Source organism: Oryzias latipes, chromosome 22 (assembly GCF_053564925.1).
Source record: "Oryzias latipes strain Hd-rR chromosome 22, Olatipes_Hd-rR_3.1".
Lineage (NCBI taxonomy): Eukaryota > Metazoa > Chordata > Actinopteri > Beloniformes > Adrianichthyidae > Oryzias > Oryzias latipes.
In genome coordinates, this window is record NC_136258.1 from 20,681,617 (window position 1) to 20,708,800 (window position 27,184).

At 38.5% G+C, this 27,184-nt stretch overlaps 1 protein-coding gene across 1 annotated transcript; it reads left to right on the forward strand.

Annotated features, from left to right (window-relative positions):
- Nucleotides 1–220: 220 nt before the first annotated feature.
- Nucleotides 221–27,184, forward strand: htr1d (5-hydroxytryptamine (serotonin) receptor 1D, G protein-coupled). The gene is made up of 2 exons (XM_020713796.2): nucleotides 221–675; nucleotides 22,285–27,184. The coding sequence occupies exon 2, from the start codon at nucleotides 23,095–23,097 to the stop codon at nucleotides 24,235–24,237; it is 1,143 nt and encodes a 380-aa protein (XP_020569455.1). The 5' UTR covers nucleotides 221–675; nucleotides 22,285–23,094; the 3' UTR covers nucleotides 24,238–27,184.

A 27,184-nucleotide genomic window follows, 5' to 3' on the forward strand; every position in this document is an offset into this window, starting at 1 on the left:
TACACAAATAAAAACATGCATGCATGATTTATTACAATTGTTACCATGGGAATCATTTATGTTTGGTTCTGATATTTTCATGAGATTTCCAAATCACTCAGTTTCGCTGATGCTTTCCGGGACGGGTTCTGGGGGGTCCCCTGGACCACTAAATCGGATTCACCAACATTTACCACCCCCCTTCTCTCTCTCTCGTTTGTGCGCGCGTGCTGCCTCGCGCGCTGCTCGCTTGCTGTCTGGGCATGGAGCGTGCGGCACGTGCTTTGTCCATACTGAATCGGTTATGTAGATCTGAACTGTACTTTTTGAAGACTCATTCTTTGTGTGGAAGCGGACTGGATCAGAACTGATACTCCTCCGTGCTTTACTGTCCCACAGCATCCAAGAAAAAGCTGGGGTTCATTCCACTGGGAAGTTTGCAGGTGAAGAGGAACGACGGGGATACCGGGACTGTCTGGGATGCTGCTGTATGAAGTCTCACTCTGCGTTAAGTATTTTCAGTCCTTAACTTCCAGATCAGCTGGAATATGAGAAAGGCTGGTGAGCTTAGTGGAACCAGTTTGAACCCAGGGGAAGTGCGTAAAAGCGGTATTTCGAAGCTGGATCCTCTCTGTGCGCTTATTTTCATCAAGCTGAATGAAAACAGAATTTCAAGGGGCAATAAAAAGGAAATTGGTAAGTAAATACAATATATTTTTTAAAACAATGAGCTCCAGGCTGGTTTTCTTTACGCACGCGTCAGCGCAACGCGGAGCAGATGATGAGAGGGAGGAAGCGGCTAAATTCAGTTTTATTTGTATTGTAGATTAAAACACAAGGGGAAGTTGTTCATAAAAAAGTTTTGAAATATTCCCCAGAGGATTATATCAGCGTGTTATCCTTTGCGCCGTTTGAGGGCTCTACTTTTACAGCATGGAAAGGACGGTGTTACGCTGCGTGTGATCATTAAGGCTCAGGATACTGATAGGTTTAGGGATGTGGGGGGTAAGGACTCCCAACAAGGAACTCCTGGATTTTTGGAAGAATTAAAGCATCCACTACAGTTTGATCACTAATTATTTTTGTAAAAATTTAATCCCACCATGTATGTGCTTTCAATTAAATTGGTCGTCACTAAAAGACAAGGGAAAGAAGTAAGTCTCACTGGTTGTACCACCATGTGTCATGGCATGCTTCCTTTCGAGAAAAATCTTTTGGGGACAATATCTGCAAGTTTACCCAGATTGGAAGAAAGTATTGGTGGTTCATCTTTGAAGAGGAAATCTTTAATGAGAGGATTTTTCTTTGCCATTAGTTGAGAAGGAGGAGAGGCGAGCAGCCCACCATATCCAGACCTTTTTTAAGCTGCATGGGAGAAAAAATGGATCTGTCATTTGTGCTCTCAAGCTTTTCAGAAATGCTCTCTGGGATTTCCTCTCGGGGAAGATGCCGCATTTTTGCATTAAGTAGCTGGATGATGTGAGTAACGGCGAGAAACTTAAAAATCAGCAGCACGGTGCTTTGATGAAGAGCATTTTCCAGCACACAACGTCCTGCCATGATGCTGGCAGATCTCACATGTAAAGTTCCCTTTCTTGTTCTCACACTAGCATAGTTTTCTTGCTGTCCATTTTAGATGCACATGCCACCCACACGCACAAACACTCGCACACACCCTTACCATCAGGGTGAACTGCCGACACACATTCTTTAGCAGACAATAACTAACAAAAATTCTGTGTGCAATTTGACAATCCCAGCTAAGTTTGTGGCATAATGGTATGCTATAAACCTTCTCTTATCTTTGGGATGTCAGAGTACACGAGGGAGAAAAAGTCATGATTGACTTATTGAAATTCCGGCATTCAGTTTTATCATTTAATTAGAACCAGTCATTAATGGCTGATGGAGAAGCATGTTCATGTGGAGCATTTATATTTTAAACAAGACAATTTATAAAATAATTACTCTTCCCCCCTACCTGGAGTCTCACTGGTTTCCCTCCTATGAAAAACAGAGCTTTACTGGAGCTCTCATCCTCTACTGCACTTTTTTTCTGCAGGCACTGTGAGTTGATGCCAACAGTTTTGGCTTATAAGATTAATAAATTATAAGGAGTATCATCATTCACACTTTACAGCTAACCTGGATGCACCTACACAAACACTGATGCAAAGGCCTACATGCAATAAGAGCTCCAACACTGAACACTGGCAAAAAAATAAATATTTTTCAGGTTATTTTCTATAAATCTAAAGTATTTTTAGCTTTTCGCTTTTAGGTTTATGTTTAAATTTGTGGATCGCAAAGGAAATAATATGATAATAATAATTGGATAAAGTGTGTATTAAACTGTTTAAATTATAAGTTCAAACGAAAACAGGTGAAAATAGCAAATTAAGAAAATTCTGCACTTTTTACAGGTTAAGCTTTGGACACATGTGACACACGTTCAAGAAGGCGCTAAACGTGGGTTCTTGAACACGGTTATAGCCCACAGTGTTCACACTGGAGAAGCAGGGAAGGGCTTCTTTTTCATTTTCTACTATTTTCTAGCGCATATCCGGCACCTAGAGTTGGAAAAGGGTTTGGTGTGAAATGTCGTGCCGGTCTTACAAGTTTTGCTCCAGGCTTTTTCTTTCACAGCTTTATTGCGATATATTAAAGATTTAGTGTCATATAATTCCAGCCGAGCAAAAACTCCTGTTATGAATTTCTCCTCCATGATCAATGGATAAAAAGGATGTCATTCATACATCACTACCAAATCCTTGTACCTAATACGTCTGTGCATTTTGTTAGTAGAGCCTGAATGTGAGAGTTTTAAACCTGGATGCCTGAAACACATGTTTACATAGACTTTTCATTAGAAGTGGTTGCTTGAATGCGTGTTGCAAACGACAGCATGAATGCAGCTTTAAAACTGTGTTTCAGACCAGCTTCAACGACTTGAGCCTGACCATATGTTTATATGTTTTCAATATGCCAGAAGAAGTCGTGTGAATATGGCATTTTCACCTAGCCCCTGGGTTGAACTGCAGGTCTTTAAAAAAAAAAAAATGACTGTCTGCGATGGACTTGTTTGACCTTGAAGCAGGGTGCATTTTTTAACATAAAGAACGTATTAATTCATATTAATTCAGTTTATTAAAAAAGCAACAATTCACATTCAACGTTGTCTTAAAGAGCAAAACAAAAAGCAATAAAGTCAACATTGATCTTTTTTAATGTGATTTTTGTAATTCAATTCAGTCCAATATATCCAGATTGTCTTTACTGTATGGAAAATGCATGGAAATTCCAAACAGACTACATTCAATGATTTTGGTTTAATCCATGCCCTGAGCAGGAAAAATGAAGAAATTAAAAAAGCCCCTTTAAATGGAAGATTATGAAAAAACCCCCACAGCAGAGCCAAACAGAGACGATGCAAAAGACAGAAGGCTCCAGCAACTCTGCTTTATCAATGAATGCAAAAATCATTATCAACGTTGTTTACTGGTGTTGATACTCATAAATACAATCCTTCTCAGTATATCTGAAAAATAGTAGAATAAAACGGCAAAAAAACAACAATTTTAATATGCTTTTTTGCATGTTAAGTCTGTGCCTCATTGTTGAATTCAGAGTCCATTTTGTTACTTTCACACTTATTTGCATGATTCCAGGCACACTTGCTGGTGCTGCTGTTAGTTCACAGTGTTCTCACTTGTTTTCAGTGTAGTAATGTCAAATCTGCATTGACTGTGTTGCTCTATGCACTTGTCTGCTCCTTTGAACTGATATCATTATATGAGCTGCTGCTACTGTAAAAACAAACAAACAAAAAAGAGCATACCTCCAAATGTTCAGCTTGTCACCGTCGGCAGCTTCATGCCAGGAATACAGATATGCATTTCTTCTACTGAGAGCACAGAGACAGACTTCGACTGATGTGTACAGTAGTGCAGCATCATTCCACAAGCACTGTGAGCTAATCAGCAGTGAGTAATCTTCATCATTGTATTGAAAGCTACTTATTTAAAGTCCCACTTCAGTCATCTTTTTATCAATTTTAAATGCGTTCCCAGTGGTCTTTTAGTTATGATTATACTGTTTTTTGCCAAAAATAAAAGAACACACGCTTTTCTTGAACATAGTTTCTGCAGAGTGGGATGAGTTCATTAAAAATTTGCCTCTGAGTTGTGGGTGGGACTGGCACAAAATAAATCTGCAACTATATCCCATTATCCATCTTTTTACACTCTGTCCCGCTAGTTTACAGCTCCTTATAATTATTATTATAACAGGTGCAACAAAAGTGGCGATTTATGATGTACATGGATCTAGACGTGGATGCATTGGAATGGAGCGGAGCAGGGAGCTTGTGGGCCTTTGATTGCAGCTGCTACAACATTGTTCTAACTACGTTTTTCGTTTGCTCCTGATTCACGAAGATTTGATTAAAGAAATACAGAATTTAATCCTAGTTTTCTTATTTTTTGTCTTCCATCATGAGAAAAATGTCACAAAAGCATGTTAAAAACACAAAAAACAAGGTTTTCTTTGTAGTGGGTTTTTCAAGGGTTATGAGCTCTTTTGTTTTATTCCACAGTATGATTGGTTTCTGATTCCACAGAAACCAAGAAAGCAAACTTGAGTGCACCTAAAACGAAGTCCAGCTCCCCCTGACTTCTGTAAAAGCTGCTGCTTCCAACTGGCTCACCAGTACAGGAGATTATTTAAAAAACACAAAATTGAAGAAGTGAGGTGGACTGCATGTCAGGTCTGGAAGAGTGAAATGATTAGAAAAGACACAGAATATCAACAGACATGCTGCAGTATCTTATAAAAATTCATCTGATGATGAGTTCTGAGAAAGATTGAGCAGATGTGTGGAAACAGACTGGACAGTTTTGACGCGTGTCACATTTTGCTCTGGAATTTTAGTTGGGCCATTTGTCAACATGCCATTTAAAACGGGTGCAAAAATCAATGCTGTTGCTTTCGCATGTGTTTCTCCAGGTCATATGACGCATGTACTATGAGCTGTCAACACAGTCTCTGCCTTTCCTGCAGCTGTGTGGGCTTTCTGTTCAGTCTTCAACACACTAAACAGGCAGCATTTTTTAAAGAAAAAAAACTACTTAAAACTAAAACTTTTTAATAAAACCTTTATATTTTTAAAACGTAAACTTAATCTCTCTAATCAGTTTCTCTTATTAGAAACCAAAAGCTGAGTGACTACAGCTAAAAGCTTTTATTTTTTGGAAAATTCAGGAATATTGGGAAGTTTTTTTTTTAATGCTCACAGATGTGTTAGACAAGAATTAACCAATATTTTCAAATTATATTTACATTTGAACCAAAAGGGCTGACAGCAGCAAGTTTAATGCTATGACTCTTAAAGGGGATGGTGGGTGGGTTGGGGGCAGCTACTTCATTAAACAATAATGCACTGTGTTCCTGCTTTAGACTTTTTCATGTCCGACATCACAGCAAATGGCTTGAGGCAAAGTAATCAAGAACTTGAGGCAAATTCCCCCCTGATATGGTATTACTTTCTGGTTTTAGTCAAGACTCCAACAGCAGAAGTGCTGCAGCTGTCAAGCTCATTAGTTGTGCTGTGTACTTCAGCTGAAGTAATAAAAAGCTAGAAATTGGGTGGATGCATGATTACTTGGTAACACTTTACAATAAATTACCCTTTATTAACATTGGTTAATGCATTATTAACATGCATTATTAATGCATTATTAACATGCATTATTAATGCATTATTTATTTGCATTACTAAGTGCATTGTTTAATGTTTTGTAACACGTTATATTATGTTAAAAAAATAACTGCTAACTAATACTAACTAACACTTTATTTAATGGTTAATTAATGCTTATTTATGCTGTAGCCAATATTTATAAAGGGACCCTTATTTTAAAGTGCTGACTATTATTTTAAAATTTGACATCATAATTAGGATAGAAATATGAGAATATCTTAAGAAACTTGACAAAAATTATTGGTCACTGACAAGTAACTGAGTGGACAACAACCCCAAAAATTATCAAGTTTTTCCATTGCTCTTCTGACTAAAACCGATTTTTTTTATTCACAGAGTTTCTATACTTTTTGCGCATAAAAAGGAGAGATGGCTTAATGGAAGCAAAAGAAGAAACGGATGGGCAAATACTCAGTTGAGAAAGGTCAACCTGGAGGCTCTGAGTGAAATGTGAACAGCTTATTCTTCTGAACTTTTGTCTCGTAATTCACAAGCACAACCGTAGAAAAATAAAGCGGAGCGTACGATTGTACTGCATTTTTGTCTGGGTCTGGCTGTGCATGACAGGAATTTGTTGAGCTCAGGGCCAGGAGGTTACTGGCTAAGGTGTTTGGTTTAAATGAAAGAACAAAAAGCAAATTGGTTGCTGCGTTGCAGTTTTGTTCCACCATATATTATTTTTCAGCACATTATATAAACTGTTTTATTCCAGTGTGTCACCTTTTCCATGATCTAGAAGATATAACAAAGCAAACAGACAAGAATACTTTACAACCACTGACTTTCATTGGGTAGTTCTAGGCTCTGTGCAGCATTTGTGCTGACTGATCAGACCTGAGCATCTGGTGGGGCAGCATCTGTAAATATGAGTTTACCAGTCAGCTGTAAGACAGCTGACTGGGAGTGCAGCAACTCTTTGAAGTATCAGAGGAAGTTAAACTCACGTGGTGCCTGCCACAGCACCAAAGAATTGCCAATAACCATCAGGAAATACAGGAAGTGAAATGAGGAGTATGAGTACATCCTCACTAATGGGATCAACCGCTGAGACGATAATAATGATAAATACAAGCCAAAAACAAAGAAACCACATAAGTCACTTAAATTTAGTTTCTTCTACAAAACAAGAGTAAAGTCAAGCAAACCTTAAAAGCTGCATTTAGAGGCTGAAAGAATGATAAACGTGAGAAGCCAAGATGAGGCACTTCTTTGATCTTCGATCTTGTTGATAAGCCCTTCGCATCATTCAGCTTGTAATGTTTTATTCTGGTGGTGGCGTGTGATGTTAACCTTATTTAGCTCCATGGAAATCCCATTCAATTAAGACAGATCCTTCGGAATCATTGATCCAGCTGTCACCAAGAGGTGGCTTGATGTCAGTCATGTTGAGTGAAAAAAAGTTTTCTTTGAGCTTCGAAGACATCGACATGAGGAATAAGAGAAACATCTACACCAAGGCAGTGATGCAGATGGGAATGGAGCATGTGTCTAATGAGACAGGAAATTAAGAGGGATTTTTCCAGAATTTATGAAGGTCTCAATACAAAAACATATATAACATAAAATCTCGCAAAAACACATTTTTACCAGTGTTCACACTGAGCTGTTTGGTCCATTTTCACTGACAGTCATATGCAAATATATGAAATGTATAAAAGCTCACCTCTAATCTGGATCAAACAAACCCTAGTGTGCTGGATATTGATGGTCTTAGGTTAACTTTGTGTTTTCACATCAGTGTGAAAACCAACTTTTTAAAGAGTAAAAGCAAAGGTGAAGATGCATACCGGCTCATAGTTAATGAGTTAGTAACCTCTATTTAACCAGGTAAAAAAAAAATCATTAAGATCAAGATCTCTTTTGCAAGGGTGACCTGACCAAGAGGTCAGCAGTACATATCACAAAAAATAATAAAAATGAGAAATAAAAAAATAAGATATGAATTATTACAAGTTAAAAATAAGGTGCGACAAAGTAACTTAGTGATGTAAAGTGTAATAGACGCAAATACAGACAGACATAGGGTGCAATAGTTGTAAACAGTATGAGAATGTTAAAGTACCAAAGATGTGAGTCACACTAGTTGACAGTAACAAATTAAAACAACAGGCGCTGACGGATCGACTCACTTTCTGTGCAGCAGAAAGATTAGTTCAGTTTGGAGAGTATTCCAAGCGGAGGCAGCAGAAAAACTGAATCCCAAACTCAGTCCAAACACGAGGAACATGCAGATAAAGAAAATCACTAGAGCACAAGCATAATGACTGGACGTTGTCTGAGGAAGAGAAAAGAGATACAAAGGAACCAACCCATGAACGTCTAGACCAATGTCATGGAGTGCATATGCAATTGCATGCTCAGAGAGGGCCTTCAGCTCTGACATGAACTTCACAGTGATGAGTGAGGCAGCCACAACCTGCCCTAACCCTTAAGGCAGTCAAGGACCACCTGAACTATCTGGATTTTCTTCCTGCGTTTTTCTTTTCCTGATAAATAGTCTTTGTAAAAATACTCCCTGTTGGAACTACATGATGTATCTAGTAGTTTAATCCACTGTGAAAGTAAACTAACTGAAATTGTTAAACATTTTTGTCATTTCCGGTTAAATCAAACCTAGTCTGAGTTTGTTTTTAGATGAGCAGAACTCCCGTCTGTTGTTGTCATGCTTCTATTGTACTACTGTCAGTTGTAAAGGAGATACAATACAAAGCGGCTCAAGGATGGAGTTGCTTTGTTCTGTTCTTGTTCTAAAAGTTTACAGACAGAAGGAAAATCAAGACCAAGTGAATTGGAGGTAGCCGTGGTGCTGAGGTAGAGCGGTACCTCTGATCGGAAGATCACAGATTTGCATCTTCCGTTGAATTATTGGACAAGACACTGAACCCCACATTCCTCCTGGTGGTTATAGGTTGGCGCCAGTGTTTGGCAGGGTAGCCACCATCAGTGTGTAAATTTGTGCGTGCATGGATGAATAGGACTGTGACTGTAACATGTTTAGGGTCCACAAGAAAAGGTAGTAAAGCGCTATATAAGTACACAAACCATTTACCATCAACAAGTTAAAGCACCTGTACTATAAATAATCCATACATCAAATACTGTGCAAAAAATATTAAAAGGCTGAGAAATTGGTTGAGCTTCAACCTTTTCATAACAGAGCTTCAGCTTTAGTGTTGACACCTTTTCCAGTACCGTAACTCTACAACCAAGTTTAATTTAAGATATAGCTTTAATACAATAAATAACACGATGAAGTGTCCAGTGTCTATGAAGCGTTCCAGTGGTCTCCAACCCTGGTCCATGTGAGAGACTGCCCTGCTTGTTTTGCAGCTAACCCTGCTTCAGGGTGGTCACCTGGATCTGGTGTGTTCAGGCAGTCAGAAACTGGACTCCCTCAGTCCAGCTAATCAGCAATTCCTGACGCAGGATTAGCGGATGCTTTGACAAAATGTATAGAAGACAACAAAATTGTCTTGTTTTTCAGTTAGAAGAGTTTTTAGAGGGGAGTGCAGAAGATGACTGACAGCTCTGTCACAACAGTGCCTTACTGTCTTCATGGTACTTCTCCCTTCACGGCTGCTGTTTTGTGCTGCTCTGAACATATGCTGTAAATTACATTGCCCACTTTTTACTCAACAATGTCTTCTGTTAATAAGGCATATTTATCTGCGTCAGGTCTATTCAGAAATACAGAATGTAGAAATTAAGATGGAATGAAATCAGAACTAATTATCAAGGAATTAAAACAGTTTGAAAATAAAATTTAGATTAAATCTAGCAGATGTGACATAGCAAAATCTAGTTAAAAAAAAAAGTGCACTCTACACCCACAGCTTTACATCTGCTCCTGTTAACTGCTTTCTGATAGAAATATCGATTCAACTAATCACATGACAGCTTCCCTAAAGTGATTTCAGTGTTTTTTTTAAATTTTATTTTACAGGTTGCTGCGGGTTTGTTTGATGATTTTAGAATCGGCAGGTATTTTCAAGCACACTGAAATTGTTTTTGTTTTTATTTGCACATTCACCATATGCAGAAGGTACAGAATAAAAATTGTTGGTGTTAAAGAAGCTGCTAGAATGAAAAGACATCCATGTGAGTGGGAATGTCACTTACTCCTCTGCACCAAAACATCCTTATGACTATGATGTAAATCAGGTTTGGGCATAAATACATTCATAAGTAATTTTCATAAATATACATTTGTTGTCAGACTATTGGGGTTTACAGAGTCAAGCTAAATAAGACATAGGCAGCACAAGAGCAACCTGTGATTATGACACAGAATGTGACAGTAGTAGGAACATTACTACATTATCCAATTCTATGATTACCTTTTAGCCCCTTACTTTAATAAGAGCATGCGTGAGATGGTGGCACATATTTTCCATTGTTCCCTGCTGGGAAACAGATCCATTTGCATCTATCTGCCTTTTAACCAACTTCATTGGTGTTGTTCCAAAGTTCACCATTTCTTAGGTTAAACCAGGTTACTATGGTACTTTGTCTCTGACATAATGCACTTTTGTGTTGACAATGATAATATGCTAATTCACTTAGGTGCATAATTTTCCAAATGAATTTGTGGAATTTACCGAACAAGGCTATATTTTTCGTTTCTATCAGAGGAAAAAACTTTTAGACCTGCCTGAATGCATGTAAGATAATTGTTAATACTGCAGCACAAAGATAAAAACACTGTAATGTTCACATCTAAATGGCTGAAATAAACAGACAAAAGCAATATAGGAAGTTTAACAGTGCCCAGTTAAGTGAATGAAGTATGATTAAGATGATGTGCCATAATCTTAATGACACCATTCACGTTCGAAAACCTTTTCAATGGGACTGAATTTAAAATAATCTGCAAAGAAGAATTTACAAATGTACTTCCCATCAAGGACTCAGTTCCAGTCGTGGCAAATGCTTGATTCTAGTTTTTGCTGCCAACTGTGGCAGAACCAGTTATTAGTTCTGGGGGCAATTACTTCAACTCATAAGGCCAGGAAAGTTTAATCAACTGTATCCATTAATAAAGTCATAAATTTACCAACTTCATTAGCTTTGGTTCTTTGTGTAATATAAAACTGATCTTATTAAATCTTAAAGAAAAAAAATCAAGAAGGATTACTGGACTATTTCCAAGTATGGGATTACTTTGTTAGAACTGACGAAATGCAGCTCGTAGAACCACATTTTTATCAGGTCACAATGAGCCCCTTAGCAGTGCTCCCACCTTTGGCTTGTATTCAGGAAATATATTTAATAAAATTGCTTTAGTTAACTCTTAAAGTAAGATTCTTTATTTTTTCATGTTGCATAACAAATTTATCTTTGTATAGGACGTGTTTTTGTGCATAGTTTGGCCAGGGTACGATGTATCCTCAGCTGCGATCTAATAGGAAATTAAAAAAAAAAAATAGCAATAATCACTAGAGGGGTGTTTCAGTATTTGCCATGGACTGCAATGCAGAGGAAGAAGCCATGCTCACTGTCATACACTGTAGACACATATCAGATTTAACCTTAAAAACCTAGTGTTGTTTGTTTTCTTTGCTCCATGTTTGTCTTTGTTTGTTTGTGTTTATTGTTGTTTTTCATCTACCTCTGACTTATCTGCTGTCAGTAACACATGTAATTAAAACTGCATTGAAAGTCTATGATCATTAATAATGGACATTTTTCAATTCTAATTGACAGCAGAGGTCACATCTGAATCTATACATGCTGCTACTCCTCATCCTTAAAGTCACTCAGAATGCTATAACAGTACATCATAATCGATTATTTGTTAAAAGATGCTTTTACTAGCTGAAGCCAGTGAAGAGATGTGGTTGTCTTTCATTATTCAGGAATAGGTAATGTGTTGCCTGTGAAGGTGAAATGTCAGCAAAACAGAAAAATACAAATCCATTTTCTTTTTGTTGTGTGCTCTAAGATCTTTTTCCCCACAATGAAATCTTCTGAAACAGGAAGAGATGGGAGATGTATATTCTTTGATGGAGATAAACCATACAGATACTTTTCTATTAACCATGCAATAGCTTTATTTGATCTCTCTATGCACCTACAATGACCAGTAAATGTAGGTAGTGAATAGAGGTGTAAAGATTCATATCATAATTCGTGTATGACAATCCAATTCATGTCAGTTCATTTTGAATGATCCGAATTGATCCCATCCACTGACCAAAAATCAATCCAGGACATGCTTAGCCAAAAATTCAACATGTGTGAGTCAGAGATAGATATCTGGGTGAAGTGTTCCAGATTCCTTGAATTTTTCTTGCCAGATAATCAAGTGTAAATGAAATATGTGTACAAACAAGTATACAAGAATTAATGGCAAATCCATTCACATTTTAGTTTCATAAAGTTTAAGCCACTGTTGTTTTATCACAACAAAATAATCCAAAGGGAGCATTTTTAGAACTTTCTACCACACTTGTGTGTCCGCTGTGATGCACTTGGTGGTTTTTGGGTTATAGTAAAATAAAACTACTGTAATTTAATTAAAATGATATTTTCCAAGATTGATATAATCCAAGATTGATGTAATCAATAGGTCAAATGAATTTGATTGACAAATTGGCTCAAGCAGGCCGATCTTGTTGAATCGTAGGAATCTGTTAATCAATTAAGTTGAATATTCCTTACACCCCTAATGTAATGAATATTACATTTTAAAGCTAAAATAATGTGCTTTGCTAGAGATTACTTGACCTTTTCAAAGCACAGAATCTTCTTCTTTCTCTTTCGGCTTTTCCCATCAGGGGTTGCCACAGCGAAACAACCTCCCTTTCGAGGATGAGTCGCATGGTTAACTTGGCAATGTTTTACGCCGGATGCCCTTCCTGACGCAACCCTCTCAATTTATCCGGGCTTGGGACCGGCACAGAAGCAGAGAAGGGAATAGGGAGCAGCCCGGATTCGAACACAGGTTTCACGGATGGAAGGCGCCGCAAACCAGCACGAGCTAATCTGGCTCCCTCTCAAAGCACAGAATGTTGTTATTTAAATCCTTTAGAGTATCGTACTGTTGGTATTCTTTTGACAGAGTAGGACCTGGTTGGGTTTTGTGCATTCGTGATTTTCAGCTATGAATGTTGTTTACAGGTGAGATTTGCTGAGGAGAGAAGACTGCACGTCACAGGTTGAAGGAGACTTTCATAAACTCCCTGTTTTCTGAGCTTAGCTGCTAGTGCACCTTCCGCTCTGTTTTTTCCTCCGCTTTTGTGAGTGCTCCCCCCCCCGAAAGCAACAGAGTGCAGTCATGTGGAGTGACCTATAGTGCCATGGTCTGCTCTGTTCTATCCACTTCCTTTTGCATTTTACCACATTTTTATGACACATCACTTATTTTGTTCTGTCTGATGTTTGTCTGGGAAGTTAAGTTAATATTTTTGATGGATTTTTCATTTTTGTTTGTTTTCAGATAATGTAGCACTTGTTGGCTAGATTATTTTGGTCTATGGTTCCCACTAAAGCATTTAATCATTCTGCTCTTTTCATTGATCTTGATAGGAACCATTAATTGCCGATAAATCCAACATTTTCTTTTATCAATGCAAACCCCTAGTTGGGATTATTTGAGCAGAACACCCAAATGCCATGCCCCACAACTCCTGGACCAAGTGGGGCATAACAGTTTTAAAGAAACTGTTTTGCGTGGTTTTAAACCACCGACCATTAAACCAGGATGACATTAAACTTGATCTACTTTTTGTTCTTGTTGATGTCCAGATTTGTATTATATAAGTCCTCCCAGGTGTTTCTATTTTTACTCAATTTGTGTTTTGAGGTTAATACACAAATGTACAGTCAGGATTGTCTCACTGTGGTGCATGACAGGATACTTTGTGGGAGTGCGAACTGCTTTGATGCAACGATAAAGTTTATTTTGGGCAAAAGTGACACAAAAATGCCAGGAGCCTCTTTTAATCCACTTTTAACAAGCTACCATGTAACCTGGCAGACTCTCAGAAATAGAGAGACTTTCATTAACAGAGAAATCTTCATTTTCCTGCTAAGAAGCTTTACTGTCCCATTTTCAACGATCTGTTCTCTTCCTATAGGATTACGAAAGATCTAAGATTATCTCTCTCAGTTTGTATAATGAGTGTAGATATTTCAACTGAACGCATTCCCTATACCGGTGGATAATTTCAATTCCACACTCACTACAGGTCATTATAAGCACATATTGCAGAATGAGATACCATAGATCTAAAGATACCTTTGGGGCGAGACCAGCAGTGCCACGTCCTGTGACAACTGTTGTGTACGAATGTGTTGTGTGAGTGCATGGACAGTGTTCCAGATGTAACAGCATGAGTGACTGCACATGTGCAGCCCATGCATCTTTTGATTTGAGAAAACCTCCGAAGTAATAAGGAAGCAAGGACATCTCTGTATTTTGTTGATTTAATTGTAAAATGCAAGGATTTGATCCATCTTGCTTATGCCTTAGTCACACGCACCCATACGGGGAGTTAACTCGTTCAGGTTTTTGTGTTGTTCGGGCCCATGGAGAATCATAGACATAGGAGCACCCAGATCTTAAAGGGAGAACAGGTGTCTCTTGCAGTTCCCTAGATCAGTGTTTTTCAACCTTTTTTGAGCCACTGCACACTTTAACCTTGACAAAAATCCCGCGGCACACCAGTGTCCAAAACTTAAAAAAAAAAAGAAGAAACTCGGTCTGTATTGATCTACAGCCCCTCTGCAATCTCACATGCATTTTTGTGATAATTGTGGCAGAAAAAGCTGGAAGTTGCAGCTGTTTTTTCTAAAAGATGTAATAAAAGCAAAGTTAGAAGATTTGAAAACTGTTTGATGCGTGTTCGCTGTGGTTTCAAGACATTTAACAAGGAAGATTCATTGTGTGCTGAGACGCTGTCACTTTAACCCAATGCATCATGGGAGATGTAGTGCAAACAGCCGGCAAACGCAGACAGACTCGCTTCTCTGAGCTTCATTGTTTTGTTCACTTGTTCCACGGTCTGATACCTGATCCCACGGAAAGCTACACCGCTAAAGACGAGCTTTAGCTGTGTGAGAACTGAGCGACTCTATGAGCAGAATCAGAACAAGGAAGTGAAGAATTGGACCACTTCTGATTGGTCAGACTGATGACGTATGATTAAGCCTCCAAGAATGATTGGTGGAGACAGTTAAAGGGGCGGGACTTTTCCGATAACAGCTGAAGCTGTGGCTAAATCGCGGTACTGTCATTCTTATCAAAATTTCTTTAATAGAATCAAATAAAAGTATTTTACGGTCTTTCATATTCTTAACTACTCAGTGTTTTATCAGGGCCTGTTTGGATGAATAAAGAGCTGGCATCCCTGGAGATGGTAAATGTTTTTCAGATCAGTGAATGAGGGCAATTTCCCACGGCACACCTGACCCTCTCCCACGGCACACTAGTGTGCTGCGGCACACTGGTTGAAAAACACTGCCCTAGCCACTGCCATCAATGCTACCAATGTAGTTGGAACAATTTTATACCCATCTTTTATTGAAATTATGGTCAAAGTGCAAGTAAAAATTCCATCAAGAAGCTTGCAAAGTGAAATGTGTCTAACTGATAAAAAAGCTGCTAGTTATCAGAAGGCTTTACTAGTATTTTGTGTCATTATCCCACTATCAGGACCTGGCCTCTGGCATTACAGATGTAAAGTTTTACCCTTTCCTTTCGAATTCAGCTCACACAAACACATAGGACATTTCTACCATTTACAGCACACTTTAGTAAACACCAGTCATTATCTGACAGCGGATGGTTTTTCCTTTTCCGAGCTAAATCAATTATCCTATTTCCACGGGGGCCTGCTGGGTTCAGAGGGTATTACTGTTTCACCCAGACCAAAACCCAGGCTGCTGCACTAGACATGCATCTGCCAGATATGATGAGAGTCTGAAAGAATGAATTGGATTTAAAGTCAATGTCTTACATATGAGGTCAATCAGGAATGGATGTTGTGCATACTACAGGGAAATTATTTTTTAACAAAAAAAAGCTTTTTTTTTTAAATTAACAATATTTCAGTATATTGATGATTCACTTTACTACAGAGGCTTTAACTGTGTCTTGCTGTTATACAATTAAGTTTAAACCCACTGTGACAACACCACGATTCAACACAAACAGCATTTACCCCATTTTAGATGAAGGCTGCTTAGTTGATAAATCTTTTCCTCCCATCCATTCATTATGATCCTCATTAACCTATTGTGTAGTAAACCAGGCCATTTGGAGATAAGCTTTGTCCTTGACTGGTTTGATGTGTAAACAGATAAACTATTCAACCATCTATCAAACATGTTGCTGCACATATGCACAAATGATGCTCTTCAGAATTGTATTAAGAGAGCAGCTAGCATGAGGGATCAGAACAAGACCTCAACAACAGAATGCCTGGTGCTGTTAGCAAACACTTATCGGACTCTTGTCCTACTCTCAAAAGCAAAACCAAATGAGATGTGAACTGTAGCTGTTGCAACAAATGAATTTATGATGTCATTTCTTGCATTGATAAAACAGTGGTATTTTGCATGCAATTTGTTTCAAGGTTGGATCATTATACAAGGTGCCAGATCTCATTAACATCTATGGGTACTCTGGGTACTCGTCTATGGATACTTGCCGCAAAAAAGTCAAGAAATTTATCAGAAACAAAGACAGGCACTGTTAAGAAGGGGAAACACCAGGAGAAACACTCATCAAAGCAGGGAATGACACATAAACAGATCAAAATAACATTCAAACATGACTTCTCCTATTTGAACTCTATCTGGACACAACCATCTTATGAATAGAGAATTCGTTCTTCTTTTTATTATGTGTTGCGTGCTGTGTGATCAAAGTTTGTCCTGTGTGGGTTTTTTAAAGACATAAGTTACATGGATCTTTTGTTCCATTGGGTTTTTGTTATGCATGGTACCACTTTTGAACATTTGCTAATGTTTGCAGCAGTCTAATAAGGTATTGAGGATTTCGTGTTACAGACTGTAGAGAATTCACATGCAAAACCATCAAACCTGAGCAATTTATAGATTTTGTTACTTCGTAATAAATATTAGTTAAACGTATAAATATTAAGAGAAAATTGTGTTTTTGAGGCTTTTGTATTGCTAAGAAAAAATGTATTCATTTAAAACTACACTGCTTGTATCCTATATGTAATCAAAATTTCTTCAGGATCGTTTTTTAACTTGCCTTATCTCATCTAATTTTCTCTCATTTTAGTTTTTACTTTGAAAGAAGAACTAATTAATAAAAAGAAAATATAGATTCTTGGTTATCCAAAAAGTCAAGCTCAAGTCAACTGGAAATCTTTCAAGCTTTTAGTCATTGGAAAACATGTAAGTCTTATCCAAATACTTATGTTTGTCCTAATTTATTTAACATGCTTCCGTAGCAGGAAAGAAATTTTGTTGATCTTTTTTTTTAGAAAATTCCCAGAATCAGATGACAAGTACAGTTAAGCTCCTGAATTGTAGTTCCAAACATGAGGGGGAAAAAAATTATCTTAGAAGGTGTTTCCCAAAGAGTTCGGTTGAAAATGTAATCAAATTACAAAATAATTGTAAAAACGTCAGAAAACAGATTTTAAAATGCAGTCTGATAAAAATGAGGTTTTGGGTGTTTTTCACATGTTCTCGTGGCATTTTTCTGATGATGGCTATATGTAAAGAAAACATAGCTGATTTCTGAGTATTTCTTTATTTAAATTATTAAGAATCAGGAGCAGACAAAAAAACCCTGGCAGTGGCATAGCAAGCCACAAGCTCTTTGCTCTATTCCAGGGAACCTATGGCTCGCTAGCCATTTATGGTTTTTTTGATGGTCACATCTGGCTCGCAGACAAATCTTTAATTATAAAATCTTTTTTTCATTGGACCAGTCCTTCTCTGGCGTGATGCAATGCCAGAGGGGCACAGTAGTAGCGGTGCTTGAAGAAAAAAAAAATCTGCGCCATTATCAGTTTATTTTTTTTGTTATAACACAGTTTGTAATAGCCTGAAACCTGTGAATTGCCGTGCCTGCAACCAGAAGTCGTAATAATGGAAAAAAATACTCATCATTTATTAGCAACAGCATAGAAAGGTTATTAAAAAGAATCCACAGACGTATTGTACTTTAAAAGTAGTGAAATTACATAAAATGCCCACATTCACTTGTATTTTTACTTTTAAATATATTGTAGCGGATTGAGTTGGACTGGGTGGCTGTTGGGTTGCGTTCTAAGTTCTGGAGTTCATTGAACCCATCAAGCAGAGATGCTGATTGGCCCCCTTAGTTCTGTCGCTCAGCCTGTCGTTGGGTAGTTTGGACCAATGGGGGTTCACCTATGGGTCGAATATGGGAAATAGGAGGGCTGTTGCGGCAGTGAGGGGATAAAAAGTTGGGAGAAGCGCTCTCGGCGGGAGAGATTCAGGAGTTGCTGAATTAGTTGTACGGTGCTGGTTACAGTCTACAGTAACCAGAATTAAGAACCTTAAAGGAGGTTAAGTCTCCGTGCCTCAGTGTGGAACATTTTTGTATGGCTCTTTCGAAATTACATTTAAAAATATGTGGCGTTTATGGCTCTCTCGGCCAAAAAGGTTCCCGAACCCGGCTCTATTCCATTTCAATGCATACACTTGCAGACAAATAGATCCATGTACATCTTTGTTTTCCTCATCTGAGCCGGCAACTGGCTCAAAACTGTACGGCTGGATAACTACGATATTGCTCGCCATTTTTGTTGCACCGGTTATGTTAGCTTGGGGGTGTCGGTGGCTGTAAGCTAGCGGGAGAGCGTTGACCAGCTGGATCATTGGATGTGGGGATGGGCTTACTATGTGCCAACAGTCCCACCCACAATCCAGAAGCAAATTTATGAAGAACTACTGCTGCTTTGCAGAATCTATGTCCTAGAAAACAATACTGATGTTTTGATTTGGCTACAACTGGCATAATCATGATTAAAAGACCACCAGAAAGAATTTTACAATTCTTCAAAAGATGATCGGAGTGGGACTTTTGAGAAAAAAAAATTTCAAAGAAAAAAACAACATGTGAACGAGGACTATTTTTCACTAAAGCATGCGTGTATTTTACTTTGGTAGCATATAATTAAAAGTGAGTGTCTATGGAACAGCCTAGAGGAGAATTGAGGTTGTAAATGTTAAATAGGTGATTTCTGAGTCCACCCACAGCAGTTCTTCCCATTTAAAATAGATGGCTTCCTTCAGTCCTCTCAAGCAGAATGAGAGCATTTCAGTCTATAAAAAAGCCTCTCTGGTCCTTAGGATGCAACTGCAGAGCTAAATCATGTTCTGAGGAAATTGATCTCCTGTATTGAGTCATGCATTCTTGGGACTGTTGTTTTGCTTCTCCTGAACAAAGGTCTTTGTACTCCCGGCTGCACTGGATAAGGAAAAAGGTCTCTTTCAGAGTACCTGACAGCTGTGTAGAGTTTAAATTATTTACAGCAGATTGAACAAGTAAACATAAAAAAAAGCATTAGGAGGTTTGTTTTCTAATAAAAACACCTTGACCATATATAGAAAACCAATACTTTGAAATTGGTGGAAAAAGAACTGTGTTCGAGTGTTGTAGAAGAGATGTATTCTTCTCACCACGAAGGAAACATTAATTAAATGAAGGTGTTTGTTCTACCACTGAACAAGTTTAAAGAAAAGCCAACCCAACTACAAATGTTCCCCAGATAAAAATGTTGTGCTGCAAAATAGGACAGTGGTCCATCAAATAAATAAAGTTAAATAAAGTTTACTTTTGTTCTAACCTGATATCCTCCATCATGGTAAAAAAAAGACAGCAGTGCAATGCTGTAGAGCTCTATGTTACTAGATTAAATGTGTCCTTATATGTTAGCAGCGTGCTGCATTTAAAAGCTGAAAGATCGAAAACTGAACCCTGAGGTGCTCCAGATTTAAGTTTTTTTTTTTTTTCAATTTCAGAAGTCAGTTTAGGATTATTGCCAGTTAAGGTTTCACAGCAGTGTGACCCAACTTAAATTATGTCCAATTCTATTGATAATTCAGTAACTAATGTGTTAAAAACACCAATTCTGTAAATATGTGTACCTTCAGGTGTAAACTTTGAGACATCCAGTCAATCATATTCGAATCCCTGTGCCCAAATACTTCAGGTTTGGGGCAGAGACAGGACAAATGTATAGGACACAGTTAAAATAAAGGTTAAGTTTCACGTGGAGGTTGTTGTGACACTGAAACATTTTGCAGAGCTGAGGTGCCTCCCTTAGAAGGAAGACAGCGAGTCCTGCAAAACCAGATGTCTAAACAAAATGTAAAATGTTTCAATTATTTTTTTGTCGTTTATTGGTGTGATTTTATATTTATAATTTTTTTTAATAATTAGTCCTTATTTTTATTCAGTTTCCTTGGTTTAATTCTCAAGATGTATTACTTTTCAATTAGGTTTGTTTTCAGCCCTCTCCCCTTGTTGTGGTTCACCTGGTTTCAGTTGTTAATCATCACAGCTGCTGTCAGTTAGTCAATTATCTCTGAGGTTATTTAAGAGTCTGGTTCTCTGTTGGTTTTTGTCAAGAACTTTGGTTTCCCGCTCCTTCGTTTTAAAATTTTCACTGTTTAGTCTAGATTCTGTTGAAAGGGCTTCTTCTGCATTTTGGTTTCCAAACACAATATTCTGTTGACTTGACATCCTCTGATCTTTTTTAATTTCTTTCATTCTATATGTGGCTTGAGTCAACTTCAGTTGGCACATTTCACTAATAAGACAAACTAAATTTAATTAAATCATTTGCAATGTATTTGACCAACATTCCATTCATATTACAAATTCATATTACAAATGTAAATTTAGGTGTGTAATTACTTTAAGATAAACTGTGCACATTGTCTACTTGGCTAAGAAACAAAGTTTGTCAGGAAATATGAGTAGTTAAAATTTGCTGTTCTTTTTATTAATAATAAAATAAAGAAAACCCTGTAAGGATGAATACCTGGAGGGGAAAATGTCTTATGAGGTGATTAAATGTCATTTGAAGTCTTTATCCCCTCTAGGACATACTGCCACATTTCTATATTTCAGATTCAATCTTTTTTTTTCTGCACTTGAAAGTAAGTCACAGCATGTCACCCTATGATAATGTTCTCCTATTCTGACCTAAAGGCAACATGGCTATTTCTCTTTGTACCACCACAGTTCCAATTTTATGCATGTTAGGAATTACAGAGACAGAATGGTTTCCTGAGAACTCAGTGGTAGAAAACATTCAGTTACTTGTTTCATAAACTGTTTGTCACTAATAAGAATAAAAAAGGTGGGTACAAATATTAGAAGCATTTCAATTTTGCATGAAATAATTGGTGCATAGTGTCTGAGTACTAAAAACCATGATGAGTGACACTGGTTTTGTTTTTTCAAGCATTCACATTGTCACTTTTTCAATTGTCAACTGTTTATGTGCAGGGGAAGAGTTGCTTTTACTCCAGGGAAAATATATCATAGTACAGATTTTCTTGAATGACTTGAATGACCCATCAGGATGTGACCTGTTCGTGAACTAAGGTCGCCATGCAATGTCAGGAATTCAGGGGCGCTGACTTTTGATGGAGAAAAGACACACTCCAATGAAAATTGTGGTTTTTGTGTTTGTTTCTTGTGTTTGAATTGAAAAAAAGTGTCATTATTTTCCTCTTGTAGGACATGTTTAAAGAAAAGGAAGATTAAAACAGTATTTTAAGAGTAATGTCCGACGAACTGTGCATTATCAGAAATCAACGCACGCTGTGGAAGCCTGAATCGTCCGACGCGTGGTTTCCGCAGAGTGCATTCATTTCTGATAATGCACACGTCAAAGGCCTTTATCCTGCTTATACCATGGTCACTTACATAAGAAATAAAAATTCAATAATTTTGTAGTACTTCATTCCTATTTTTTTGGTTGAAATCACTTTTTTTCACAAAGAGCGGACTATTTGTCCTGCGGTGCGGCGCATTGCAGTTTAGCCTGATGATTTGGCACTGACCTCAACTGCAGCAGCAAAGGAAAGTGATATATATGCTGATCGTCATGATAGGTAAAATGAAGCATCAGTTCAAAGAGAAAGTTCACCTCGTATCATTTGTTTTTGTCCAATTGATGATGCAAACGTTTTTTTTAAAGAAGCCAGCGCAGTGCTATAGAACATTTAAACTATGTGACCAGTACTTCTTTTTGTAGTATCACCGTGGATTATTACTTTTTTAATCATGGTATAAGTCAAAGATAATAAGCAGTTTAGTCTTTGTGGCTGATTCTACAGATTTCTTTAAGTAAGTAGTAAAAAAGTTGGGGTCTGCAAACACACTGGACATAAATTTGATAATATAACTAATTTAAAGTTCATAAAGTATTTAAACAATAATTTGTGGGTGTCTTTATTTTCTTTAACAAGAGTGTGGTCATCTTGGTTCCGCAAATTTGTGTAAAATTGTAAATAGAAACAGATTATGTAACATGGGATTATAACGCATTCGTTTTTTACGTCTTATTTTTCTCACACAGGACGGAAAGTCCAGAAGACACGGAAGTAGCCGGATCCAACTGTTTCATCTGGGGAAAGAGCAGTCACAGAAAAAAACACTGGGAGTTGAAAAAAGAATCAAAACCTTCTCTGATCATCAAATTCTGCCATTGTCGTGTTCAACGGCCGAGTCATGGGTAGCCAACAATTATCCCTACAGAACAGACCCTAACAAAGCTGTCCCTTGCCTGGTATTAATTTGGAAAGTGTGGCTGTGATGTGCTGCCTTCCTAACATCCCCAGACGCAGCAGGCACAGCCGAGCCTCAACACAAACCTCGATTCAGAAGGCCTCATGTGGACCACTGTGAAGATAAGAGACAAGGGAACTGTTGTATCTGCCGTCATCTTCGTCCTACATGCAGCTGCGTGTTTAGCTTTATTGGAAAGGAGGAGCCTATTAAAGCCTCTGATAGATTGGAAAGCCATGTCTGAAGGTGTAGTTTCCTGCTGACTGCTGGTTGGAGATGAGATAAGAGAAAGCCAGTCTGCAGCGGAATACAAATTAGGACTTGGCTTCCCCACTGCTGCAGGAGGGACACGGGGTACTTCAGAACTAAAACCAGTTTGTCACTGAAGCAACAGAAGTAAAGATTTTAGCTCAAAATGATTGAGCTTTGGAAATAACTTTATTCTACCATGACAAAGCTGAAAAACAAAGAGACACGTTAAAAGGAAGGACTAACCAAGTGTGCCACACCACTGTGCTGCCTTTTTTTTCAGAACAATGCAAGATGGGGCTTAAATTTGTAGCAATGGTCTGAACTGTCTTAAAGGAGGGGTCAAGGCGAGATGGAGTTTGAGAATAGCTCTTTGGATTACCTCACCTTTAACAGCACAGAGAGTTCCAACAAGTCTGCAGCACCAACCTGGAGTGAGGACATGCTCCTTGGCCTCCAGGTCTCCCTGTCCGTCCTGTTAGCCCTTGTTACTCTGGCTACTGTGCTTTCCAATGCCTTCGTCATCACCACCATCTTTCTGACCAGGAAGCTCCACACACCAGCCAACTTTCTGATTGGCTCTCTTGCTGTCACGGACCTGCTGGTGTCTATTTTAGTCATGCCAATAAGCATCCTCTACACTGTCAGCAAAACCTGGTCCCTGGGGCAGATTGTTTGCGACATTTGGTTATCGTCTGACATCACCTTTTGCACGGCCTCCATCTTGCACCTGTGTGTGATTGCATTGGACCGTTACTGGGCAATCACAGACGCGCTGGAGTACCCGAAGCGTCGCACCATGCGCCGCGCGGCGATGATGGTCGGGGTTGTGTGGGTGATTTCTATATCCATATCCATGCCTCCACTTTTCTGGCGGCAGGCTAAAGCACACGAGGAACTGACGGAGTGCGTGGTGAATACAGATCAGATTTCCTACACCCTATATTCCACCTTCGGCGCCTTCTATGTTCCCACAGTGCTTCTCATCATCCTCTATGGACGGATTTACATGGCTGCACGTTCTCGCATTTTAAAGACCCCTTGCTCGTCTGGAAAGCGCTTCACCACAGCACAGCTCATCCAGACCTCTGCAGGCTCATCTCTCTGTTCTCTTAATTCTACCTCCCACCAGGAAGCACACCTACACTCTGGCAGCACAAGAAGTGGAGGGTCACCTCTGTTCATGAATAGTGTGAAAGTAAAGCTGGCAGACAGCGTGCTGGAGAGGAAACGTCTGTGTGCAGCACGGGAGAGGAAAGCCACCAAGACGCTGGGCATCATTCTGGGTGCCTTTATCGTCTGTTGGCTCCCATTCTTTGTTGGTACGCTGGTCCTGGCCATATGTAAGGAATGCTGGTTTCACCCCATTCTGTTTGATCTCTTCACCTGGCTTGGATACCTAAACTCCCTCATCAACCCAGTCATCTACACTGCATTCAACGATGAGTTCAAGCAGGCTTTCCAGAAACTCATTAAATGCAGACGAAACTTCTGATCCTTTTAAGCCAAGCTAGTTTTTTATTTGTATGTGTCATTGATACCAATCAACATTGTGAGCATTATAAAACTGAAGCACAAATCTTTAGAGACCCACTCCGATCATCTTTTGAGCATTCCCAGTGGGCTTTTAATTATGATTATGTGTTGTTTTCTAGGACAGACTTTCTGCAGAGCAGCAGGACTTGCTTCACAAATTTGTCTTGAAGGTGTGGGTGAGACTGTTGACATGGAGCAGCTTTTTTTTACCTAATATGTTTTCCATCATTAGATAAATGCTAGAAGAACATAATGCTACATTCACAGCAGGCATGTGTGACACATTCAAGAACGTGCTGAACGTGTTTTTTTGTACGTACTTTAGCAAAGGTTGTTCAGTCTGGACTGGCCCTACCCAATACTAGCACATGTACTCGCAGCTTGTTGCAAAATGTCAAAGCGGTGTAAATCTCAGAATTCGTGCTCCAGGTTTTTTCTTTCACAGTCCTTTTTAGATATATGAAATACTTGGAGTCATAAAAATTCCAGCCAAGCACAAACCGCAATAATTAATTTCTCCCTTATGATCAATTTTTAAATGGTTAGCACTTGTGTGTTTTCAGAAGGATACTACTCACGCGTCATTACCAAACCCGAGTCCCTGATTGGTCGAAGTTTAACTGGTTTCTCTTTTGTCACTCATTCAATGGCAGCACATTTTGTACGAGGTACGAAGACTTAAAACGTGCGCAGCGATGCGTTTAAATGTGGAACCCTGAAATGCACATATGCATGCGTTTACATTGACAAGTGTTTTGGAGCCTGGTGTATATGTGGCATATAAATACCAAAATCACCATTTCATCGGAGTGGGTCTTTAAAAAATGTTATTGTGTCCTTTGTGGAGCTTCTTCAGAAATAGAAACTCACAGGGTTAAATTCAATTTGTTGCTCAAAACAACAACTAGTTTTTTGTTTGTTTTTTTGGTTTTTGTGTACAAGCATAACTGTAAACTAGTGACCGTATTTAACCCTACTGAAGGGAAAAGCCAAGAAAGGTATGTTGTTTGAATCTCTATGTAACACCGTAAGCGTCCGCTGCCATATGTTTCCATGGAAATCTACTAGGAAAGACTCTGTGTCTCCACAAGCAATTATTCCTAAAGGGAGGTGTTAGTGTGCGGTCACTGCAACAAATACTTGCTTTAAGGAAGGGAGAAATTGTCAAGTGTTTTGCATTTCAACCTGATAGTTTTCCAGTGGAGCCATTTGTTTTGGTTACACAGACTGAAAATGGAATATGTCCAGTCTGAATATTTAATATCTGAGCGTCATGGCAACACATTTTTCTCTAGAAAACTCTTCCAAAATAGTGCGAAGAAGCACAAAAGACACTAACAAACAAAACTGGACATCGAGTTTGTTTTATTTAGGATTTAATGCTCTGGGTTGATTCTAATTTTACTTCCGTGGGGGACAGTGTCACGTTTAAGAGCATTTAATGACGCTAAACATAGTAATGGAATGTCTGGAATCCTCAAAGTCACTGAGACAGTTTATGTTCTATGTGTCATATTTCATTCTGATCCTCTAATGGCTCACACAGGGGAGAAGGACTGCTTTCCAGTAACATTTTAACATCAATGTGTAACAGGAATGGAGGTGAGTGGTTCAAAAGGTATGCCTAATGGAAAATAATCAATTAAAAAACAACTGAAAACAAGAATAACCTTTTTTTTTATTGTCGCGCACTGCAAAAATGTTCCTGAACCGCATTTTCTCAGAAAAAAAACAAAACAACAAAAAAAATGCCTTGCAGTTGTTGATAAGCGCAAGAGAAGCCTGTTGTGAGGATTTGATGTTCAAATGCCAATCACAAAACAACTCCCCCTAGTTTGTGGGCCGTATAAAAACAAGAGTAAAATGGAAGGATGGATGCATAAAAGTTCAAATTTACATTCATTCATCTTCTTCCGTTTATCCCTTCCGGGGTCATGGGGCTACCGGAGCCTGTCCCAGCCACTTATGGCTGAAGGCAGGGGAAACCCTGGACAGGTCGCCAGTCTGTCGCAGGGTCACACATGTCACACACCCATGCACACCTATGGACAATTTAGAGGGACCAATTAACCTATGAAGCATGTTTTTGGACGGTGGGAGGAAGCCAGAGTCCCTGGAGAAAACCAACACATGCACGGGGAGAACAGGCCAACTCCACACAGAAAGGTCCCCCATTGTTGTTCTGTTTCAGGTACCCCAGCTGGGACTTGAACCAGGGGCATTCTTGCTTTGAGGCAAGAGCGCTAACCACTGCACAACTGTGCAGCCCTTCAAATTTACACATCCATAAAATCCTGAAATGGAGAAAAAAAAAAGGTTTCTTGAGGATGTTTATTTCTCTTGTAAACTGAGACTGTTTTACAGAGAAAAGTGCGGAGCTTGCCTCACTTGTGAAAATGCCCCCCAGTGGTCATTTGATGAACTGCACCTACCTAAAATTACTGTCATTTTCAACAAACTTCAATTTGGGAGAATTGTGTGGGGTGTAACAATTAATCAGTGAATCGAATCATATTCATATGAACCAACCAGATTGATCTGTCTGCGGGTAGGTCTTAATCGAATCTACCCATACCAATATAAAATCATTTTACATTAATTAATTATAATCAATATTGGAAAATAACACTGTGATTAAGGCACGGTAGATTTATTTTACTATAACATAAAACGTTTCATCACAGTAAGTGATGGCAGTAAAAAATGATCAATCCACCATTACAGTCCAATTTTGCAAAGACATGTGACCATACAGTGGTAGAATGTTCTAATAATGTTCTGTTTGTATTAATTTGATGTGAAAAAATGCGATTGGTTAAATGCTCCAAAATGAGCATGTCTGTCTGGAAGCAGTATAACTATCATAAAAACTATCATAAAAACAATAAAGAAGAATAGACAGACCA